The 23,783-nt window shown below is 39.5% G+C and overlaps 1 protein-coding gene across 2 annotated transcripts in view; it reads left to right on the top strand.

Annotated features, from left to right (window-relative positions):
- Positions 1-13,462, top strand: part of SESTD1 (SEC14 and spectrin domain containing 1) — a 154,211-nt gene extending 140,749 nt beyond the window's left edge. The window contains exons 15-18 of one of the 2 annotated variants that reach the window (XM_062188571.1): positions 228-350; positions 1,105-1,296; positions 3,925-4,046; positions 5,960-13,462. In XM_062188571.1, the coding sequence (XP_062044555.1) occupies positions 228-350; positions 1,105-1,296; positions 3,925-4,046; positions 5,960-6,089 (567 nt within the window). In that variant the 3' untranslated portion in view covers positions 6,090-13,462. The remainder of the gene's footprint in view (positions 1-227; positions 351-1,104; positions 1,297-3,924; positions 4,047-5,959) is intronic. The other variant, XM_062188580.1, reaches the window with a different exon arrangement.
- The last annotated feature ends 10,321 nt before the right edge of the window (positions 13,463-23,783 follow it).

The following is a 23,783-nucleotide window of genomic DNA, read 5'->3' as shown; positions in this document are numbered from 1 at the left end:
TGTGATATTAATCTTAAAAGACTGTCTCTCTTTAGTAGTTTTGCCTTTGTATTTTAAAAGTTTTGAAGAGTAGGAGAGCTCATTAATTTATATACCTTGGCATGGAATAAAATAAGTTATTAAGATTGTGATGAACAAATTGATCATAATATTTGTATAAATATGATGTTTCAGTGTAACCAGTAGTGAGTAATGAATTAACTTCAGTTTGCTTTATTTTAACTTAGGCTGTAGAATGGCTCAGTGAACTTCTGGATGCTCTGCTTAAGACCCACATCAGATTGGGTGATGATGCTCAGGAAACGAAAGTTTTACTGGAAAAGCATAGAAAATTTGTTGATGTTGCACAGGTGCAGAACTGCTTACCTTCCTTTTCTACACACTCACTGTTTGAATAGCTTTCTGCATGATTGTAATGTAATTTAATCTTCCAAGTCTAAGAAGGTTAGTTTTGTTTTTTCTAGAAGTATCCCAGAACTAAGAAAATGTCAGCTGGTGCACCAACACTTCCTGCGTAACCTTGAGAGGGTTTATGCTTCCTCAGATAAAGATTCTGTATGCTCCCTCTGATTTATATTCATATTATGGCCCTTTTAAGCAATCCAGCTGCTCATTTGCAGAAGTTAATTTGAAATATATGTTCATGTCAGTGTATTAGAAACCTCATTTTCTGCATCTCTCTAATGTTAACAAATTATTACAGAGTTGTGGTAAAAAGAATCTTAATTTATTTTCCCTAATAATCGAATTCACAATATAACAGTTGTGGTTTCCTAAATGGAATATGAAGTGCCAAATTTTACCCACTTATTTTGGTTAATTATTGAGCAGATATTTTGGCCCGTGGAATTTGGCAGAATGAAATGGGGAAATCAGAATAAAAGGAAGAGACCTAACAAAGAAGAAATTTATTATAAATTAAAAGAATTGCATCCCCAGCATTATTTATGCATGAAGATCATTTTAGTAATAATGGCCACTGGATTCATTTAATTGGTTTCTAGTAGCATCACTTAATTGCTGTCATAGTCCTCTTGGACACCTTTCTCATCCTTCTTTATAGAATTCTTTCCTTATAATGCATATTTCCTGTTTGTTTTGTAGAGCACTTATGACTATGGTAGACAGTTGTTACAGGCGACTGTTGTGCTGTGCCAGTCTTTGCGCTGCACTTCTCGGTCCTCAGGGGACACCCTTCCTCGCCTGAACCGAGTGTGGAAACAGTTTACCATCGCGTCTGAGGAGAGAGTACATAGGTTGGAAATGGCTATTGCATTTCACTCAAATGCTGAAAAGGTTTGCTTTTTATAAAAATGTAGTTGTAATACTATTTATTGTGTGTTTAAAATGTATCCATTTTAGCAATTAATTTATGACCAATCTTTTTAAAAATGTGCCAGTCACATTGTAGAAGTCCATTTAGATGTAATATATTGTCTTTAGAGTATTGAAGTTAAAACTGGATGGCAAAACTGGGTCCCTCCCTTATGTTGCTTCTCCAGGCTGTCATGACTTGAATTCGTGCTTTATACCCAGAGAAGAAACTCTGCTTTGTCAGCTACTACTAACTGTCACAAAATTTTGTGATTTTATAATTTAAAGTAGAGACTGTCCAACTGAAAGAATGAGAGTAAGAATAAATATAAAACTATTGGAAAGTGTCCATAGCTAACTCTTTCGTATTTGGTCACTGAACCCTACAGATAAGTGTTTCCGTTAAGATGGGCCTAATGATGACAAAGGAAAGTATATAGGATGGCTTAGCTTGTTTATCTACTGACCAATGAAATTTTTTATTGTGAACTATACTATTAGTACAGAAAAGTACATGACTATAAGTGAGCTGCTTGAGGAAGTTTCTGTTTGTTCAGTGTACTGTTGAAACAACAGAGCTTCACCCCAGGAGCTCCCCTACTCCCTGAAGTCGCAGGACCACTTTCTTCACCTGCCTTCTAAAACCACTGATACCTTTTTAGGGTACTACTTTTTGTGTGTGTGTGTGTGTGACAGGCAGAGTGGATAGTGAGAGAGAGAGAGAAAGGTCTTCCTTTTTGCTGTTGGTTCACTCTCCAATGGCTGCTGCAGCCAGCACATCTCGCTGATCCAAAGCCAGGAGCCAGGTGCTTCTCCTGGTCTCCCATACGGGTGCAGGGCCCAAGGACTTGGGCCATCCTCCACTGCCTTCCCGGGCCATCCGGGATAGAGTCCGGCACCCCAACCGGGACTAGAACCCAGTGTGCCGGCGCCGCAAGGCAAAGGATTAGCCTGTTAAGCCACGGCGCTGGCCTTAGGGTACTACTTTTAAAAGTCATCTGCAAGGACACTTTAAGATCTAAAACTCTTAAGAGGTCATATAAGAATAAATACAGTTATGAGTTTTTAATAGAAAATTAGTACTTCTATTTTTTTCTGCTACTTTGCCTTTAAATTACTTATAATCAACTGGACTTAAGGTTATTTTGTTTTGCAAACCTCTGTAAAGCCCTTTGTTATCAGGTACTGTTTTTCTCTTGATTGTTTTATTTTATTATCAGCAAACATAAATTTAACCACAACTGTAAGCGAGTTATATAGTATAACAGTTGGAAAATGTCTCAGTTAAATGTTAAAATAAAAAATAAATGTCTACTTGTGAGTGACACTGAGATAACACTATTGGATTAAGTAAAATACAGTGCAAAAAACATCATAAAATAAATGCTTCTTTTTCTGTTCCCTCCTCCAAATTTTGCAGTTCTCTCTTGAAATTAAATTTAAATGGCTATAGTTAAGAAAAAAAAAAAAAAACAGTATCTAATTAAGACTATAGAGCTTCCTACTTCAGAATTGTAACCTGATCAATTTCTGTCAATTAAGTGAGCAGATGGATCGTGTCCAGCTAGGTCTTCACATAAGTTACATGTTTCTACTCTTAACATACTATTGGTCATTTGTTTTTTCTTTCATTTTTGAAGTCTATAAAGTCCTTGAGTACTGAGCCTACATCTTATTCACATTGCAAACTGCTAAATAAACATATGGTAAACTATTCAGTAAATAGCTGCTTAGTGAATGAGAGAAGACTTCTTAATGGGTTAAACTTAATTTTGAAGTAGTAGTCTAGATTTATTTTTTTCTTGGAAATCACTATAGACTTTTTTATATTGTTGGTAGGAAATATGTATTTCATTTTGTTATTTGAATTTCCTTTTTTAAAAGAGAGTAGGAAAGGCGTTCTTTTAAAAAAAGTTTGTTTTTTTTTTTTTAAAGATTTTTTATTTGAAAGGCAGAGAGAGAGAGAGAGAGAAAGAGGGGGGAGGAGTGATTATCCTCCACATAAGTGGCAGGGGCCCAAGTACCTGACCATTTTCCACTGCCTTCTCAACCTCATTAACAGGAAACTGGATTGGAAACAGAGCAGCTGTGACTCAAACCTGCACACCAGTATGTCATGTCAGTGGCAGCTTAACCCACTTGTGCCACAATGCTGCCTCTGTATTTATTTATTTTTGTATTTAAAAGTCAGACCCTCCATCCCCTGATTCACTCCCCAAATGCCCGCAACAGCCAGGACTGGGTTAGGACCAAGCCAGCAGCCTGGAACCCAATCTGGGACTCACATGTGGATGGCAGTGGCGCAAGTATTCGAGTCATCATTTTCTGCCTCCCTGGGAACACAGTGGCGTGAAGCTAGAGCAGAAGCAGAGAAGCCAAGATTTGAACCAGGCACTCCAATATGGGATATGAGCCTATGTATTTTAACTGCTGCTCCTAACTCTTGATCCTGTTCTGATTTTTTTAGCCAGACTTGCTAATAAGTCAGTCTTATGCAAGGTATTTATGAAAATGCCAAGAATAAACCCAAAACTTCACACTACTAAATTTATATGAGCTTGATTCCCTTTCTGTGTTTCTTGATTGATGTTGCCCTTTTATTTGTTGCAGATCTTGCAAGACTGTCCAGAAGAGCCTGAAGCTATTAATGATGAGGAGCAATTTGATGAAATTGAAGCAGTTGGGAAATCACTTTTGGATAGATTAACTGTTCCTGTAGTTTATCCTGATGGGTATGCTGCATATTCTAATATTTTTATCCTTTTATTGGTGAACTCTTAAAGTGAAATCATTAGGAGAGGAAAATCTGATCTTTAAAAAGCCAAGTAAATTAGCTTTGGTCCAATTTCAATGCCTACAATAAATTGGTTTCAAAAAAAAGAAACACAAACTCAGCTCTTAGCAGTAGTAACAGTGATACTTGCTGACATCAGATGTTTTGTCTCTTGACAGCTTGTTGTAGAAGAATGATTCTGCTCCAGATCCATTCTCTTTTCACTGAGCGATGTGTTGTCCTAATTTCCTTGTGTGTAAAGTGATGGAGTCCTGATTCGCATGTTCCTTTCCATTTCAAATAGTTGATGGTAGAAATAAGAAATAATCAATCACAAAATGGGCCAGTAAAAGGTCAGAAAGATCCTTATCCCTAGTGATCAAGACTTCTCAGGGAAAATCATTTAGAGACAACCCAGAGGTTATGTAATTCAAATGATAGAGAAACCATAGAATAAAAGCAAAAGAGACTTTCTTTGTTAGGAAACTGTGTTGGATTGAGTGTACATTCTGGAGCCAGATGTCCCAGCTGTGATATCTTGGGCAAGCCACTTTGCATCTCTGTGGCTGAGTTACCATAGTTAAGTGTAGATAAAGAACGTCAATGAACCTGACACATAACATGTGTTACAACTACCGGGTAATGACCATCCAGTGATTATTTTGATTGATACTGAAAAGACGTCATGATGTTTCCTTGAAAGTTCATTGTGCACAGTCTATACTTAGAAATCTCTGGCCGTGTGTAAACTTAAACAGTCAAAGGTAGTTGTAAATCATCTTACACATCAGCAATGAAAGACAGCAGACTTCAGCTAGTAACAGTGCTATTGCAGTGATCCTGATTACTTGTTCCATTCTGGTACGCTCACCTTCCGACCTCCCACAGCCAGTTGTCACAGTGTGGCCCCCCATCTGCGCAGGTCATCCTTGGAGTGAGTACTCGCGCTCTGTTCCGCATACAGTCCCTGTGTCATTTCCTCATCCTGTTAGGATAAAACAGAGAGTTAGTACGGTGTAGTTAAATTGTACAAACACCCACCTTTATGCTCATTTCAAAATTTATGTACATCTGTTTTTGGATTTTGTGCTAAATTAAAAATTTCTCAAAGGTATGTATGACATTTTCTTTAATTATTAATATTATGGTAGCCTGTTTATGCTCTGTTAAGTTTGGCAGGTAACTTAGTTTATCTTTTATACATTCTTCCAGTAAAGTAGAAGAAATTGGTGGTCTGGATTTGCGGAATGAAGATGCAGTTTAAATTCTGATTTTTCTAGTGTGTGACGTAGAAGCTCACATCATCTAGCTTTCTAGGCCTTAGTTTTCTTACCTAACAAATTATGAAGTCAACCAGTTAATCTCCTGAGAACTCTTCATTTCTGAAATATTTTTTATGACTCTAAATATAGTATCTTAGCAAGTAGGGGAAGATTAACTGTCTTTATCTATTAATGTGCCCAATAATATCTAAGCATTAAAAAGAATATTTTACTTGCCAGCTATATTAGGCTATTGGCACTCAAGAATACATACAAATTTTTTGTTCATGTACACTACACACCCCAAACTGAAAAGCAGAATATCTCCAATGTTGCATTATTTGGCTTATTCAAGTTGCAACAAACAAGCAAACACAGTGACATTTATACACTAATAGAGTTTTCTTGACTCTTAACATGTTTTATGCCATTAAAAAATGTTTTCTTACTGAATTACTTAGGACTCAAACAGTATGGTATGCAGATAAACTGATTTTTGCACATAGGCCATATCACATGGGTACTCTGGTAATTTTGCTTGCTTTTGCATTTACTGTAAAATTAATAGATTTCTACTAATCTGGGGTTTTTCTGTGTGTTTTGATTTTAGAACTGAACAATATTTTGGGAGTCCAGGTGACATGGCTTCTACTGCAGAACACATCAGAGACAGGATGAAACTAGTTAGTCTGAAAAGGCAGCAGCTGAGACATCCTGAAATGGTGACCACAGAGAGCTAATAGCCACCAGCTTCCTGCAGAGCTGCAGTTCATATTCCCGCATGTCGTCAGCATACTCCGCATTAGCCACAGTACATTACCATGCATTTCACAGCAGGATAAGCCTCGTTTCTTCCCATGACACACTGCTCTACATGCTAACACCTTGCAGCCACCAAGGCATAATTACTTAACATGCTTTGAGACCATAGACTCCAAGTATCTTAAAAGGAACTATAAACATTGCACTGAAAACTAGCTTTAAAGCTTTACCCGACCTTTCAGTTTGTAGATGAACAACTGATAATAAGCTTTGAATGGTGCTAATAAGAGTTTAGAAATTCTATTAAAAAAATGGTTACCCTTCCTCCCCAGGTGGTGTAGTGAATTTAGACTGTGGTTAAACTGTTACTGCTAGCCAGTGGTGTCCTCAGAATTTTGGTTTGTAATTCTTCAAATCTGATTATTTTTGTTGTGTCAATATGGAGAAAACCCTTCATATCTTTGATATATCATATTCATTAAAAGACATTTCCTATTTGTATTGATAATGTATTAAAAGTTGTGTTTAATAAAAAGGCTTCTTTAAACATCTTATTTAATTTGATAGTTGTATCCTATTTCCAAATATGAGTGCCTTATTTAAAAGGGCATTCTTAGAATTGTGAGGATGGTTTAATATTTGTTTTTTCATGGTGATTGCATGTATTTTAGCCAGGAAATTTATATGTAAGCACGTGTATATAATAAATAAGCATGTTTTATCATGAAAAATAATTGTGAAAAACAATTTAGATCTTTTAAGAACTTATTGGAGTCCTGATTTTTCTCTTCTTCAACTTGAAAAATGTTATTCAAATTACTAACTGCCCACAATATCCTTTGTCTTTGGGGAGGAGGTCTGAGGCAGAAGTCAGACATGATTACCCAGTGTCATCCTTTGTATCAGAGTTAGAAAGCAACTGTTAATAAAGAATTTCTCTTGATAGTCTAGAAGCAAAACAAATTCTGAAATAGAATAATAACAAGAGCTGTACACTCCTTTAGAAATAAAATTAATCAAAAATGTTAGTGCTTTATGTTTATATTACGTTTACAAGGTGAAATGCATATAATTTAATATTTGTGTTAATTTTTATTTCAGAAAAAGTTTTTTAAAGATTAAAAGTCATTTTTAGGCTTTTAATCAATACAGAATGATGCAAAAAATTGTATACTGGCTCCTTTTTGTGGTCTACAAATGGGCTCATGTATCCGCCAGAGCAAAAAACCTCCTCTGCTGGTTCTACCAGCCTTTTCCACTGCCAGATTTCATGGAGAATTCTCTCCTGGCCCTGTTGCCCTATGTCCTCGTCACTCGCCACTCAGCACCTTGTAGTCTAGTTTGGCGCAGCATGTAATAAAACTGTTCTTTTGAAAGTCAACAACCACCACATGAATGCTCTCTTCTCAGCCTGCACTCTTACCTATCTCACCTTCTCTTTACCATTTGTACCCGACACTGTCTCTTCCCTGGAAAATGCTAATGCCTGTCATAATCTGGAGTGGCCTCGCAAACCCTTCTTTGACATGTGTGTACTCCCAGCATCTGTCCTCGGAACGCTCTGGCTCTGCTGTAGCTGAATCAACCTTAGGGTTTCTGTTCTGTCCCAGTGTCCTGCATTACATGCCTGGACCTGTGCTTCAGCTGTCTGCTTGGCATCTCAGCCAAGGATCTGTCACCCTCATGTCCTGGACGGTGCAGCCATTTTTCCTGGTGAAACAGGCCAGATCTCAGCTGCTCCCTGCTGTCTTGTGCCACCACTGCTTCTGAGAGCATCCGAGGAGTTCTTTTCTATACTTGATAATCCTCTTCTAGGGCTCTACTCCTGTAAGCGTGAACTTCTGTGATTTTTCATTTCAGTCTTCATGATGGTGCTTGACCACATTCTACAAGTATTTAAATCTATACCTGCTACTCTGTAAGCTCTCTGGGGGGAAGGCATCTTGTCCTACATTTTTTTTTTTTTTTTTGACAGGCAGAGTTAGAGAGAAAAAGGTCTTCCTTCCATTGGTTCACCCCCCAAATGGCCGCTGCGGCGGGCGCACTGTGCCAGTCCGAAGCCAAGAGCCAGGTGCTTCCTCCTGGTCTCCCATGTGGGTGCGGGGCCCAGGCACTGGGGCCATCCTCTGCTGCACTCCCAGGCCACAGTAGAGAGCTGACTGGAAGAGGAGCAACTGGAACTAGAACCCGAGGTGCCGGCGCTGCAGGTGGAGGATTAGCCTAGAGAGCCACGGCGCTAGCCATCTTGTGCTACTTCTGGTCCTGGTCTGCCCATGCCCACTAGATGCTCAGTTCTCTTAGTAATAATACTTGTAGTGCTGTCTGATGTGTGTTTTAAGCATTTATTTCCTACAGTTAAGACTGACTTGTGAATAAATGTTCTTATAGGGAAGTCATGTGATATTTTAGCTAAGTTAGCTAATTTAGATATTTAGTTAATATACTCAGTATCTATTCTACTGACTCAGAGCAGTCAAACTTTTTACTATGACTGCTAAAAGAGGAACAATTTGTCAGTATTTATACCATCAACTCATAGACTCATAATTACCAAGTGAATTCATTTTTGTATAACAGCTGTCTTGCCTGCAAAAAGTAAAATAAGGCAGGGTATGGAAATGTTACTTGTAATTTGAGTATTTCACATGAAGTCAAATATGCTTTCAACATAATACTGTTCTTCATTTGTGAATTTTGCTACTATTTTTTATATGTGTATCTATATACACATATTTGCGAAAGAAAACCCAACAGTGCCCCCCAATGTGACTTTTTTATATAGGGTCATAGTTTACTTAGAGTACATGGAAGTGACTGCAGTCTGTTGGAAATCACAAGCAACTTGTATGTCACAAATTGTCATTGGCCTTCAAGTGCAACAGAGAGCTGCTCGCTTCTGAGTGGTATATGCCCCAACCTGCCACGTTACTTTAGCTATCTCAGGGAATTAGTGGAAGGTTAGCTGAGCTAGTTTTGGTTTTTTGGTCTGAGGGATTTTTCCCCTTTTAGCCTTTTACTGTATATTTGCTTTTGTGTGAGTTCAATATATAATGGCAATTTTGGCATCTGTCTTCATGTCTAACCTGGTAGAGTTGTGACTTAAAGAGGATCACTTCATTCTAGATCAAAGAGGCCTTGTTCCGTGTCCTTATTGTCAGTGACCTCCTCCTGTTAGGGTGACTCATGGTGATATTGATTTAACTGCTTATCCTGCCAGCAAGGTTACTGATGGTAGCTCCAGGCTGCATTACTTGATAGAAAATTGTATTCAAAGTGGCTATTGCTTGTGTTACTCCTTTTAGTGTGTTTGCTGTTGCATTACTTCGTCAGCTGTGGTATGGAAGGCCATTTAGTTTATTACTTGTGTCATACTCCTTAATAGGAACATGACAAGTTACTCTGATAATGCTAAGCAACTCAAAGCCTGTGATCTAAACACATCCTACTCAAAGGAGTATGACTGTGAGTTAGCTGAATCTCATTGTGCAATACCCATTTGAAGAATTTGGAGTTCTCTACAATGCCCTGTGTTACTTGCCAGTTTGTGCTTTTGTCCTCACATCCTACCCAAACTACACAAGACCACAGTAAAACAATATGGCTGCTGAAAATAGAATATACTGTGATGGCTAAAGTCCTCCACAACTTGAGCTTGTACTGAATGCTACAGGCAAACACCAACAAAGATATCACCATCAATTACAAGATTTGCATGATTAAGATCTTTACCTAAGCTCATGAAAAGTTCTCTAGGATTAAAAAGATGAACTGGACCACAGCTGAATAGTTAACCTCATTAGTAAAGTTACCACTGTTAACTTTGATTCTGAGAAAAAAAAGAAACGCACAGAAGCTTCAACTGGGAGTAGAAAGAGCACTGCTGGTTGATACGTAGACCAAGAAATAGCTTGAGGAGGCAAAATGAAGTGGTTTCAACATTTGATATTGTTTGACTTCCATGTGTGTGACAGAAAAGTCTAGGTTTAGCTAAGAAGCATAAATACTGGCATGAATTATAAAGAAATCATAAAAGCTATAAAAAGAACTGTAGTGAACATAATGGAAAGAGTTTGAATAGTTGGCTTCAAAATCTGGCTTTGCCATTTACTGTGACCTTGGGGGTAGGAGATAGTGAATTTTTCTGGGACTATAAAATGGGGAAATCATCAGATTTCAAGGATGAAATATAATCTTGTAAAATGTTAAAAATCAAAACGCACAAATGGAAGGTGTCATCATTTGTTCAGAATAGAAAATGGTCTTTGATCCTTCCCTTGGTTCAGATGTTAAGGTTGGGTTGGTGGGAGGAATAGCATGGGGTTTATGTCTACCTGCCTGAGCTCTTGTCTCCTCTCCCTACTTCCAATGCAGTTGTGTGCAAGAAAAACGTGCCTTCAGAACTACAGATCTAAACTACAAAGTGGGGAGTAGGAGAGCCCATCAGTTAATTAGCAAGACTTTTAAACTGATAGATGTGCCGTTTTATGGGAAGATGATAAACCAGCAAGGTAGAAGACCCTATTTTGAGGTTGACACAATGACACTAATAAACACAAGTAATAGAGAACCATACTCTGTATAAGTGAGCACCAACCCTTAGAAACATCAAGGGCATAAATCCATCATGATATTTAGAGTATCCCAATGATGAGGTATAAAAGGGTGGCGGGGGGTGGGGAGCATTGAGATCATCACTAACCCAGTTATTATTGAGAAGAGCAGTCCTGACAAGGTTGGCAGTGGTGATCAACAGAAAAAGCCTGGTTCTGTAATGGAGTATAAGGAACTAACGATGCCCCACAAATGTAGGGGAGGCTTTATACCTGAAAGGTTCATGGGTGTGGTGCTGGTTATGACAATACCACTGCGATATTTTTAAAGCAAACTTGAAAGCTTAAGGATAAACACTAGTCCTTGTGCTTCAGGGAAGAGCAGAACCTGTACTAGAACATGAAGAACTTGGAGATCAAAAGAAAGCTGGAACTATGACTAAATATTTTAAGAGCAGTGAGTAAATTTTTCTCAAGATTATTTTTGTGAGAACTTTATAAGGCAGTATGTAATGGCTGTATGTAGTTATACAGGAATGCTTAGCACACAACTGAAGATAGTTACCAACAGCTAGCTGTTGAGAACAGTATTACTAAGGATGTAAATCACTCCTGGAAAACTGTCCAACAGAAGGGCTTTTGAGCTATGACAGTAGTTCCTAGTGAATCTCTAACACCTGAGAAGTATTTACAAGTTCAGTACCACGTCTTCAAGGGGTCCATATATTTCTTCTCAGAGAGAGAGGAGGGTGAAGTCGATGCCATTCTACTCAGAACACAGGGCCCATTCTGTATGTGTGGTTAAGCCTCACCTCTTTCGTAGTTGCCATGATTAGTTTCAAAGTTGGAGTAAAAGTTTCTGTGCTTGATTTCTCTGTTAGGAATGTTTCTTCATCTTAGCTTTTATGTAAGAATATTTCTTCTAATTATCTTTTATGTTAGTCTGGTGAACAGATTTGCTCAGATTATATCAATTTATATTTTTTTAAAATAGTATTGAAATACCACTTTGGCCATTTTGAACTAGAGTAGTTCTGAAAATTGATTACCCACCTCACATTCAGGATTATCCTTTCACAAAACCTTAAGGAACTGAAGCCTGTAAATTAACAGTTACCAGAAGAGTATGATTTCTTTTCTGTCATGAGATCAGTAATGCAGTTGTCAACAACATTATTTGGTAAATGTTGCACTCTGGGTTTTTTCCCAACATTTTTTTTTTAACTTTTTCAAATGTGTAGTTAAAACAGTTCTATACTGTACTCACTACCTAGATGCTAGCAAGTGTTAAGTAGGCTTTCTGTGTCATCCGTCAGTACAGATCATTTTCATGCATTTTAAATTGCAGACATTGTACATTTCCTGCTATAAATACTAGAACATACTCATCAACTAGTGTTCAATAGTTGCTTGCATTTTTCTATTGACATAAAATCATACAGTGAAATGCATAAAATTTCACATGCCTTTTATGAATTTTGGCAAATGCTACAGTGCTATCAAATTGTAGAACATTATCACTACCTTGGAAGCAACCACAGGGTCCTTTCCAGTCAATCGTTCCCCTATGCAACAACCCTCAAAGGCAACCACTGGCCTTTTTTCCTCATAATTTAGATTTTCTGTTTTAGAGTTCTGCATAAATAGAATCATGTAGGATGTACTCTTTGCTACCAGGATTTCTTACCACCATAGTGTCCGCAGAGATTTATCCACGTTGGGTGTATTAGTAACTCAGTTCTTTTTATTGCTTAGTCTTGTTGCATTGTATACTGCAGTTTGTGTATCTAGTTTCCTGTTGAATATCTAGGCTATTTCCAGGAATGACAATTATAAATAAGGCTGCTGTGATCATTCTTATTTAATGTCTATGTGGACATAGGTTTTCATTTCTCTTGGGTAAATACCTAGGATTAGAATTGCTGGGTCATAGGGTAGTTTTGGAAGAAACTGCCATACTTTTTTCCAATGGAGTTCTGTGTGCTGGATTTTATATTTTGGATGTGTAGAAAGGTGTAAACTATTTTTATGATCCATATTGAAATTGTAGGGTTTGGGGTAGAAATGACATTGTGCATGGTTGAGAATGAGTGTCGGTTGAGAGACACAAAGACCTGTCTGCTTAAAAGAGCTCCTCAGGGAGTTCCTATGCCTGAAGACTGACAGTTCATTCGTTGAAAGCTCAAAGCCCAAGCATGGTGATATATTAGCTAGAAGAAACAGCAGTGGTTTATCTGTTACTAACTCTTGCCACCCATTTTTGGTAGGTAAAATAAAACTGATCATTGAACAGAAAAGACTTACTTTGTGGTGGGGGTAGAAAAGATAGCAAAACACGTGCATTACTAATCAGTTCTGGATACAGCAATGTGAGAACCACCTGTTGCAGGGATGTCTCCTAAGGGTGGATAAAGAAGCAGAACCCGGGGTGGGAAGAGTTCTACCTCACAGTTTTGCATAGGGAGTAGCTATGCTTTCGTGGGACATTTTAGCCTTTAAAATCATGTTTTCATTCTTACCTTTTAACTCAGCTCCGCCTAGCTGTAGTATTTTTATGCTCTGGTGACTTTCTTATCCACTGTTTGATCCTTCCCACCTGTTCTGTTCCATGGAGCATTCACCTGTGTTAGACTGTAAACTGATAATCTTCTGTACGTTTCCAGTGCTCATGTTCAGAGATACCTATGTATGGATCATATGATCTCTCCTATTAGATTTTTAAGGGCTGGGGAATTTGACCTCTACTGTAAATCCTTATGATGTTCCACACCTTGTAAATATGCAATAAAATGTTAAAACTGATAATGGCAGCAAGTTTGATGTTTTTCTTTGATATGTTGTCACTTTGGAAATAAGTCTGATTTCTGTTAATAAAGATGGTTCATACAGTTAATTAAGTCATACTGGTCTCTACATAATCCTATGAATTCAGCATCTTTGAAACTATCCTTGTTAATTTTTTTATGAAACTTTTTTTCACTAAACTGTTGTGTGAAATCTTTGACTAAAACAAAAGTGTAACTTCTTTTCTCTGAAGTAATCCGAAGTCTTAGAAGACAGAGGCTGCTTCTTCAGCTGGGAGTCCCCTCCCCACAGGATTGTCACAGAAATTCAGTGCTTCAGTTGAACACTATCAGAGATGGTTAGGTTCTCACCACAATGTGTAGTGCTCAAATTTCCTGTTCCTACCAGAAAGTCAATTTTTAAGTCATACAATGTATATTTGGACATGGAGGAAGACTACTAGAACAAAGTTAGACTTTGGAGTAACAAAATCATCTTTTTATGCTATAAACAATAATATCTCTGGAATGGCTACCATGGATTTAGATCACCAGAGTTTGGAATTTGTCAAGTCTTTTAACTTGTCCAGTGAAATTAACTACATTCGAGTGATGATTCTCAGCACATAATCAAAAAAGGTATGTAAACGAGTGCACATAAACAGATATTTTATAAGTTAGATCATCCACACTCTATCTAGGTTTCTCATTAGACAATCGATGTATCTTTAAACCTGTTACAAATTCTTGAAAAAAAAAAAAAAGATCTTACCAATGTCTGTGCTTGATCAAAATAAAAATTGGGAGAAAATGTAAATGAGTCAATGGCAACATTAGGCATTTTCTTTCACATCCACTATTCTTGTAATTTAAACATTCTTGGAATGGGACTCTCAGCTCTATTATTTGTCTACACACAAAAACAGTTGCATCTGTGGAGAAGTCCTAAATTCTTGGAAGAACCAGGCTTTTTAAAAATTTTTCTAGAACTGAGAACCCAGTGTCCCATCAAGAACAATGATTAAGATATAGTTGGTCCCCTTACTCAGCCATGTTATAGATCAAGCAAGCTGTAATATGATGACCTAGAAATCTAGCTAGCATTAATAATAATATCTGTTGCAAGTTGAGAACAACTGACCTACCAATAAATTTGTAGAACATATTCATTAGTTTAAAGGTGTTTTTGTTATGAGAAAATGTTTAGACCTCATAGACTAAAGATATTGCTTGATCTTAGAACATAAACACATTTTCAAAGGAACAACATCATTATATTGTAGTCATGTAGTTACATAATGTGTTCTTGATCAGTGACGATCAAAACTGAATACGCAGGCCGGCGCCGCGGCTCAACAGGCTAATCCTCCGCCTTGCGGCGCCGGCACACCGGGTTCTAGTCCCGGTCGGGGCACCGGATTCTATCCCTGTTGCCCCTCTTCCAGGCCAGCTCTCTGCTGTGGCCAGGGAGTGCAGTGGAGGATGGCCCAAGTGCTTGGGCCCTGCACCCCATGGGAGACCAGGAGAAGCACCTGGCTCCTGCCATCGGATCAGCGCGGTGCGCCGGTCACAGCGCGCCTACCGCGGCGGCCATTGGAGGGTGAACCAATGGCAAAAAGGAAGACCTCTCTCTCTGTCTCTCTCTCTCACTGTCCACTCTGCCTGTCAAAAAAAAAAAAAAAAAACTGAATACGCTTTATAAATTAACTAGAGATCTTATTACACTATAAGCTCTGGTTCGGTAAGTCTCAGGTAGGTCCCGAGGTTCAGCGTTTCCAAAAAGGTTCCAGGTGTTGCTGATACCAGTGAGCCAATCACACTTTTGATTGCAAGGGTCTTCAATGTGTTTTATTAAAACTTCAGTATGTGAACTTTTCAGACATTGATCCTCTTTCAAATTATCTAATTGAAGAAGTGAAATTCTGTGAAGTACTATACAGACTTCTAGGGACCTTGGAAATCAAATATATTTATGGAATTACAAGGTTCTGGAAGAAAAGCATATTCATTAGTAGCAAAATCAAAACAAGATGAAGCCTGAACTGGCATTTTCTATCATTTCATGACTGAGTTATGGTTGTGATCAGCTGTAAATTGTATGTTGTTATTTAAATTCAACTTAAGAATAATGTGTAGTTTAAAAAAAAAAGACTACCCTAGGTAATAAAATTTACAAAAAGTAAAAATTGCCCATAATTCATCATGCAGAGAAAATACAATTGTTATTTGATACATTTCCTGTGTATTTTGCCTAATAAGATTTTAAAAACTCTTTTTTTATTTGCAGAGCAGAGAGGCAGACCAAGCTCTTCCACCCACTGTTTTGTTCCCCAAATGCCCAAATCAGCAAAGACTGGGCCAGGCCAAAGCCAGGATCCTAGGATTCAATTCAGGCCTCCCATGTGGATGGCGAAGACCCAACTACTTGGGCCGTCACCTGCTGCCTCCCAGGGTGAGCATTAGCAGGAAGCTGGAATTAGAAGTGGAGCCAGAACTCAAGCTCAGGCACTGCAATATGGGTTTCTTGATTATTGCACCAAACACCCACCCCTGCCTACTCAAGATCATACTAGCACCTAACTTTATTTTCTGCTTTTACTGTCATTATATCATAAAAACTCCTCCTTTATTTTTTTCTAGTGCAAGTTAATGTGTAAAATATTCAATGACAAGTAGACATTGTAAGCTAACTATTACATCCAGGGAAAGCATTTCGTTTCTTCTTTATTTGCTTTCTTGATAAGTAGATATGTCACATTGCAATGGACATCTTGGTACTTAACTTTTGACTGTTATCTTGGCTTGGCATTGACTCCTGAAAGTGGAAATGTTGGACTGGAATGGATCCCTATGTTAAGCTTTTAGTAGTTTTTAGGTTTTTAGTAGCTATGGCATATTATTTACCAGATTAGGCAAATTTATGCTCCCGTCAACAGCCAGAGTGTCCATCTCATGACATTCTTTGCTGCATGAACTGTTACATTTAATCAGTCTTAGTAAATCTTAGATAAAGGAGTTAAATTTGCCTTTATTTAACTGAAACTTTATCTAACCTTTATTTAAGCTTTCTTGTTATTAAGCATTAAGAAGATAATGATTTAGATTGATCAATTGTGTTTCTCTTTTGGTGACTTACATTATGTTCACATACTTCTCATTTGTAGTTTTAGCAGTTTCTCTGATTGTTTTGAGGAATTTTAAAAAATATAATCAGGATGATTATTAAATTTGTAGCAAGTGTTTTTCCTGGCTATTTTGCCTTTCTGAAGTTTGGTGATGTTAACGTGCTCATTTTCATGATGAAATTTATTAACGTTTTTGATTTTTAAAATGCCTTAATGTGCCTGTTGGCCATTTGGATTTCCTCTTTTGAAAAATGTCTATTGAGGTCCTTGGCCCATCTCTTAAGTGGGTTGCTTGTTTTGTTCTTGTGGAGTTTCTTGATCTCTTTGTAGATTCTGGTTATTAATCCTTTATCTGTAGCATAGTTTGCAAATATTTTTTCCCATTCTGTCAGTTGCCTCTTCACTCTCCTGACTGTTTCTTTTGCAGTACAGAAACTTCTCAATTTGATGCAATCCCAAAAGTTAATTTTGGTTCAAGATCACTAGCAATCAGGGAAATGCAAATCAAAACCACAATGAGGTTTCACCTCACCCTGGTGAGAATGGCTCACATTCAGAAATCTACCAACAACAGATGCTGGAGAGGATGTGGGGAAAAAGGGACACTAACCCACTGTTGGTGGGAATGCAAACTGGTAAAGCCACTATGGAAGTCAGTCTGGAGACTCCTCAGAAACCTGAATATAACCCTACCATTCAACCTAGCCATCCCACTCCTTGGAATTTACCTAAAGGAAATTAAATTGGCAAACAAAAAAGCAGTCTGCACCTTAATGTTTATTGCAGCTCAATTCACAATAGCTAAGACCTGGAATCAACCTAAATGCCCATCAATAGTAGACTGGATAAAGAAATTATGGGACATGTACTCTATAGAATACTATACAGCAGTCAAAAACAATGAAACCCGGTCATTTGCAACAAAATGGAGGAATCTGGAAAACATCATGCTGAGTGAAATAAGCCAGTCCCTAAGGGAAAATATCATATGTTCTCCCTGATCAGTGACAACTAACCAAGCACCAAAAAGGAAACCTGTTAAAGTGAAATGAACACTATGAGAAATGGTGACTTGATCAGCCCTTGCCCTGACTGTTGATGAACAACTTAATACTTTATTCCTTTTAGTATTTTTTTTTGTTTTTCTACTTAATACTATTGGTTGAATTCTGTAATTAATACACAGTTATTCTTAAGTTTTGAAACTTAACTGAAAAGTGATCCCTGTTAAATATAAGAGTGAGAATAAGAGAGGGAAGAGATGTACAATTTGGGACATGCTCAAGCTGACTTGCCCCAAACGGTAGAGTTAGAAACATACCAGGGGATTCCAATACAATCCCATCAAGGTGGCATGTACCAATGCCATCTCACTAGTCAAAGTGATCAATTTCTGTTCACAATTGATCATAATGATAGGACTAGGAGTCAAAGGGATCACATAAACAAGACTAGTATCTGCCGATACTAACTGATAGAATCAAAAAGGGAGAGAATGATCCAACATGGGAAGTGGGATACACAGCAGACTCATAGAATGGCAGATGTCCTACACAGCACTCTGGCCTCAGAATCAGCCCTTAAGGCATTTGGATCTGGCTGAAAAGCCTATGAGAGTATTTTAGGCATGGAAAGCCAAGACACTCTGTCAAAAAAAAAAAAAAAAAAGGACCCACATGAAAGGTCTCTGCGAGTGAGATCCCATTGGAAAGAACAGGTCATCAAAGAAGGAGGTACCTTTCTCTGAAGGGAGGAGAGAACTTCCACTTCGACTACGACCTTGTCTAAATATGACCAGAGTCGGTGAACTGAAAAGGCTTCCATAGCCTTGGCAACTCATGACAAGAGCCTAGGGAGATTACTGATGCCATAACCAAGAGTGTCAATTTGTTAAGTCAACAACAGGAGTCACTGTGCACTTACTCCTCATGTAGGATCTCTGTCCTTATTGTGCTGTACATTGTGATTTAATGCTATAACTAGTATTCAAACAGTATTTTTCACTTTGTGTTTCTATGTGGGTGTAAACTGTTGAAATCTTTACTTAATATATACTAAACTGATCATCTGTATATAAAGAGAATTGAAAATGAAAAAAAAATACCTTAATGTTTAGAAAATCCTTTTTCTTAAGCTTAATTTTTGTAAGTCTTAGCATTCCTTTTCCTTTTATTATACCCAGAAGCAATTTTGTGTGAGGTGATGATATGATAGGACTTTTCCAAATATCAAATGTCCTCACCGCTTACTGAACAATCTGTCCCTCTCATTATTCCTGATACCCTTTGGAAGTAGCTTGAATTCTTGAGTCTCCTGGGCCTGCTTCTGGGCTGGCTATGCTTTTCTGTTGATCAGGGTGTTTATTCTTTTGCCAGTACCACATTGCTTGTACTACTGCTTTAAAAGTCAAATAATCCAAAGTTTGGTTTTAGCAGCATTGCATAGGAAAACAATTCCCTGCTGAAAGAATTAGTGTGTCATAAGTAAAGAAAAACTCCATGGATAAATATAGATACCAGACTTGTGGGTGTGAACAGAAAGAGTTACAGTGCATACATGCTTAGAGGTGGTTAAGACAAAAAAGAAGAAAGGAAAGAAAGAGGCAGTGGCTGTAGAGTGGACTGCCCGCACGGTACACACATGGACAGAGAACACGACCGTGCAGAACACAGAGAGGAAAAGGTACAAGAGAAAAGAACAAAAGCAGCAAAATTACACCAAAATGGAAGGGAAGGAAAAAATGGAGACGCATCAGAGTCTGGGACTGACAGTGATCACAGTATTACATTAATGCGTATCATCACAAATATACTAAGTATTTACAGTAGCATGTTTACATATGAAGTGCAAAACACACAAGGCCCAACCTGTGGGGTCAGCAAAGACAGAAACAGCCTGGTGTAAGAACATGAATGACAGAGGAAAGGGGCTGAGACAGAAGTTCAGGTCACCACAGTAGCGAACCGCTCTTTGGTTGAGTTGCTGATCAAAAGAATTCACAAGTGTCAGGCTCACCAAGCCATTCCTGAAATTGGTAATGCATGTTTACTTCTTCACTTTGGTACATTTGGTACATAGCTGTGCTTTGCTTATTCAAAATCAGATGTGCTTTAGACAGCATGACACAGAAAACGCTAGGTTTGTTGCTACATGATTTGCAGCCAGTGCTTAAGAATTCTGGCTTTGGCAACAGGCTGGTTAATTTGTGTGGTTTGGGAGTAAGTTATCTAGATCAGTGTCCCCAATAAAAGGAAATTAGCAGTCGAAATGTTTCTGTGGCCATTAAATGAGATAGTTTGTAAAATTGCTAGCAGTATCACTAGCACGGGTCAGTGCCTATATTGACGGCTTTCTGTAGGTCTCCTTGACAGTAGGTTTTCTGAGGGCAAGGACTCCAGGTAGCTTCTTTCTTCCCTGGTGTAGTAATCAGTGCCTGATACATAAGAAGTACATAATAAGTACTTGTTGGAAAAGAAAATAATATTTGCATGCAATCTAAAATGCCATCCCATTTTTGTTGCGTTTTGTTTTAGCTCGTTTGATCCTTTTTAGGGGACCTTAAAAGAAATCAACTAGTAGGAAGCAAGGGAAGGAGAGACTGGACAAGACGTCGTGTTTGCTTTTTTTGAGGGTCACACTCCTAATGTAAAACTTCAGTTCTTCTCCTTAAGAACCCCCCTTAATGTAGCCCCATCTAAAAAGAGCCAGCTGGAAGTCCACATCAAGTGCCCCCAGCGGGCTGATTATCAGTCAGGGAAGGGCCCTTGGCAGGTGTGTGCTGGCGCGGAGGGAACCAGATGAAGACACCGGGCAGGCCAGACACAGGCCCCCTCCACCTTGTGGCTCTCCAGAAACTCGTTCTACTTTATTCTGCACAATTTGCAAATCCAAATGTAGCCATGCGATGGAATTTGGTGGAGAGGTTCTAAAATAAGACACACACCTTCCATTACCCTGGAGCGTGCGTTCTAAACCCAAGAGCTTCCTTTCAATTCCGTGATCGCAAGGTTTTGTTTAAAAAAAAAAAATGTGTTTAAATTCATTCTTGGGCTCTTGAAACGTTATCTTTGCTCAACCATGCTGCTTATCCAACCTCCTAATGACCAGGAAAGAAATAAATTCAAAGAAACAGTCTTCCGAACAGTTCCAAAACCCAGCTGTGCTCAGGCCTAACCAAGTCTGCGGATGCCAGTGGGGAGAGTGGAGCCACACCTCAGATTTCCTGTTACTTTTCATGTAATCTCGTCAGCTGTTTCACCTTGGGCCGCTCTGTCAACCCTACCTGTGATTAATCAATCACTGATGACAGCCAAAATACCCTCTCATCCTGTTCATGTACCTTGGTGCCAACCAAGGTAGTGAAGGTGATTTTTAAGAGTTGGGGAAGAATCAGAACACAAACCCCAAACAGTGTGATTGCAATTGTTAAAACTGTCCGTGTATAAAACTGCCCTGGTATGACTGCTCTCACGGATTCTGGAAGTTTTTGAAGAGGTTCTTCTACTTGCCGAGACACCTGGGGCTGATCTACTTAGCAGACGCTCTCGCAATGCCTTCTTAAGGGCTTTCCCGCGTGTGTTTCGGCTTCTCCCGGGAAGGCCCCCTGAGGGCTGAGACGCAGGCTTGTGCTCCTGTGTCGTCTTCTACGGGCTGCTGGTGTGACGCTGTGACCCAGGGCTCTGCTGGGGACGCGCTGAGTGACGGGTCCGTGGGAACAGGCGCACAGTGTGCGATCTGGCACCGAGAAGTGGAATTCCTTCCCCGTGGGATGGAGAGCGACACGCCGAGGGAAGGGCCTGGCTCTTGTCTCCCTCTTAGTGAACGTGGGTGAGTGACTTCATTTCTCGCCCTCACTTTTCCCACTCCCAGGGCGAAGGAGGTGGTGCGGTCTTGGGCTCGAGGTTGCTGAGAGGCCCGGCAGCAACAGGTGGACACACGTTTTCCAAATCACAAGGGAGTTGATGAGCCTGGTGCCTATACAGGGAGCCCGGCCTTGCACGGGGCCTGCGTTCAGCAAGGGCGTGCGGAGGCCGTGGGCTCTCTGCGCCTTGGCGGCTCTGAACCGGGAAGCGCCAGGAGCAGAGTCTGAACCCTACAGAACCTCGGTGGCTTTGCTTTTGAAGTCCTTTGTGAGTGCGGAATGTGTGATAGGAAACCGGTTTGCTTAGGGCGGGGCGCGTTGCGTGGGGTGGGGTGCCGATGACCTGCTACTTTGGTTTCCAGTTCTGATTTCCAGGTTTCTGTGAGTTTCGCTCGCTTGCTTCCTGTTTTTCCAAAATGCTGGTGGCTTTGAATATCTTTCTTCCTGCAGGTGTTAGAACGCCTTTATCCTACCGCGTTCACAGCAGCCACTGCCTTTCAAGTGGGTTCTATGACCTGGGTGGGTGATGTTTGAACAACAACAGCGCTTCCGAACGCAACGGACTCCTCAGGGCACACTGGGGTGAGGTGCTCTTCCTGGGAACGAGGCTGCACAGCTCCACCTACAATTTTTATAAACTCAGTTAAATTTAAAAAAGCCATTTTGTCATTAAACTGATGCCCATAACCTGTCCGTAAAGCAAGAACCATAACCCCTGCATAACCGAGAAAGCCATTGTACTGCAGAACATGCACACATACGCCTGCACACACATACACTAATCTCTTTAGTTATGTCAGTGTTTCTTAACAAAAACTCACATTTTAAAATTTTTCTCTTTTGAATCCTTACAAACGTTCTGCCTAGGATCCATAGATAATAACCATGCCATTAGAGTATCTGATATTTTTTTTCTGTGCCCTTGAGTTGCATATTAGGTTATTCTGCATTCATTGGCAAAAAAGTAAAGCTGCTTGGGGCAGTGGTGGCTCCGCCTCGGTGTCAGTATCATGGTCTGGAGGTTAGCAACAGAAAGGAAAAATGAAAGCAATGCGATTTTCTAAAGTCAAATTGACTGAGATGCTGACCTTCTCACGTAAATCACCCTGTCTTCTGGAAGTTAATTCTTAGGACTCTTCGTTGTGTAAAGAGGGATTAGGTGAGGGTGAGAACCCTGCCTGCACCGGAGTCCAGAGACACAGCTTGATGCAGGTGGGAAGTGGTATAACTTACAGTCGTAACAGTAAACTTTGCACATGAAAGCTTTTCAGACATTTCTGGCTTGAATTATTTTTATATACATCTTTCTGACTCAAAGGAGTTTGCCCAAATTAATAATTGCCATGTGTTTACTGTGCATTTTAGCTTTAGCCCACATTTACTTGAAAATGTTCCAGCTCATCCATTATCAAAGTCTAGAGATTTTGCAAGACAAAGTACACATAAAAATTAAGGAAGTGTTGATATTATACGACAAATCATTTCTGATAAACCATTGCTTGGAATTATAATAAATGCAACCATCTTGGATTTTTTTTTTTTACCAATTCCGTGTTGTATAAGTTTGCCCACGTTTTGTCTTGTTTTCCAAACCACTTGTAAAGGGGCAATCTGTCAGATATAGAAGTTTTTTTTTCTAATTATTCTCCAAGATCTTTTGAAGAAGCTAAGGATATGTATGTCATTAAGCATATGTAATTGTAAAGGAATTGATAGAAGTCAATGCATAGAGAATATAAAGTTGTCAATAGGAGCCGTGATATTTTGGGCACATCATTTTCCTTGAGTAAAACTTAGCTGTCCATAAAGAAGCACCCTCAAGTAGCACTGGGTTGGCCTTGGTGGATTGAATGCCATGGAGCTCATCCCACCTCCTGCTTTCACTGCTGGCTCTGACAATCTCTTCCCACAGAGTTGCCTTAACTACGTTAAGGCAAAGGATGTCATACCTTGGACAAAAGCGCTGTAATACTTTCCCATCTTGCTCAGTGAAACCTGGTCTTCATTTTGCCTCAGCAGTAGGGTTATCACATCATGACAACTTTTGCTAGAGAAAGGAGCTTTAAAAGTAGTTTTGCAGCCGGCGCCGTGGCTCAACAGGCTAATCCTCTGCCTGCGGCGCCTGCACACTGGGTTCTAGTCCTGGTCGGGGCACCGATCCTGTCCCGGTTGCCCTTCTTCCAGGCCAGCTCTCTGCTGTGGCCCGGGAGTGCAATGGAGGATGGCCCAAGTGCTTGGGCCCTGCACCCCATGGGAGACCAGGAGAAGCACCTGGCTCCTGCCTTTGGATCAGCGCGGTGCGCTGGCTGTAGCGCGCTGGCCGCGGCGGCCATTGGAGGATGAACCAATGGCA

The sequence above is a fragment of the Lepus europaeus genome, chromosome 1, assembly GCF_033115175.1.
Source record: "Lepus europaeus isolate LE1 chromosome 1, mLepTim1.pri, whole genome shotgun sequence".
NCBI classification, from domain to species: Eukaryota; Metazoa; Chordata; class Mammalia; order Lagomorpha; family Leporidae; genus Lepus; species Lepus europaeus.
Note: the sequence above shows the minus strand (reverse complement) of the source record. Positions and strands in the feature narration are given on the sequence as shown.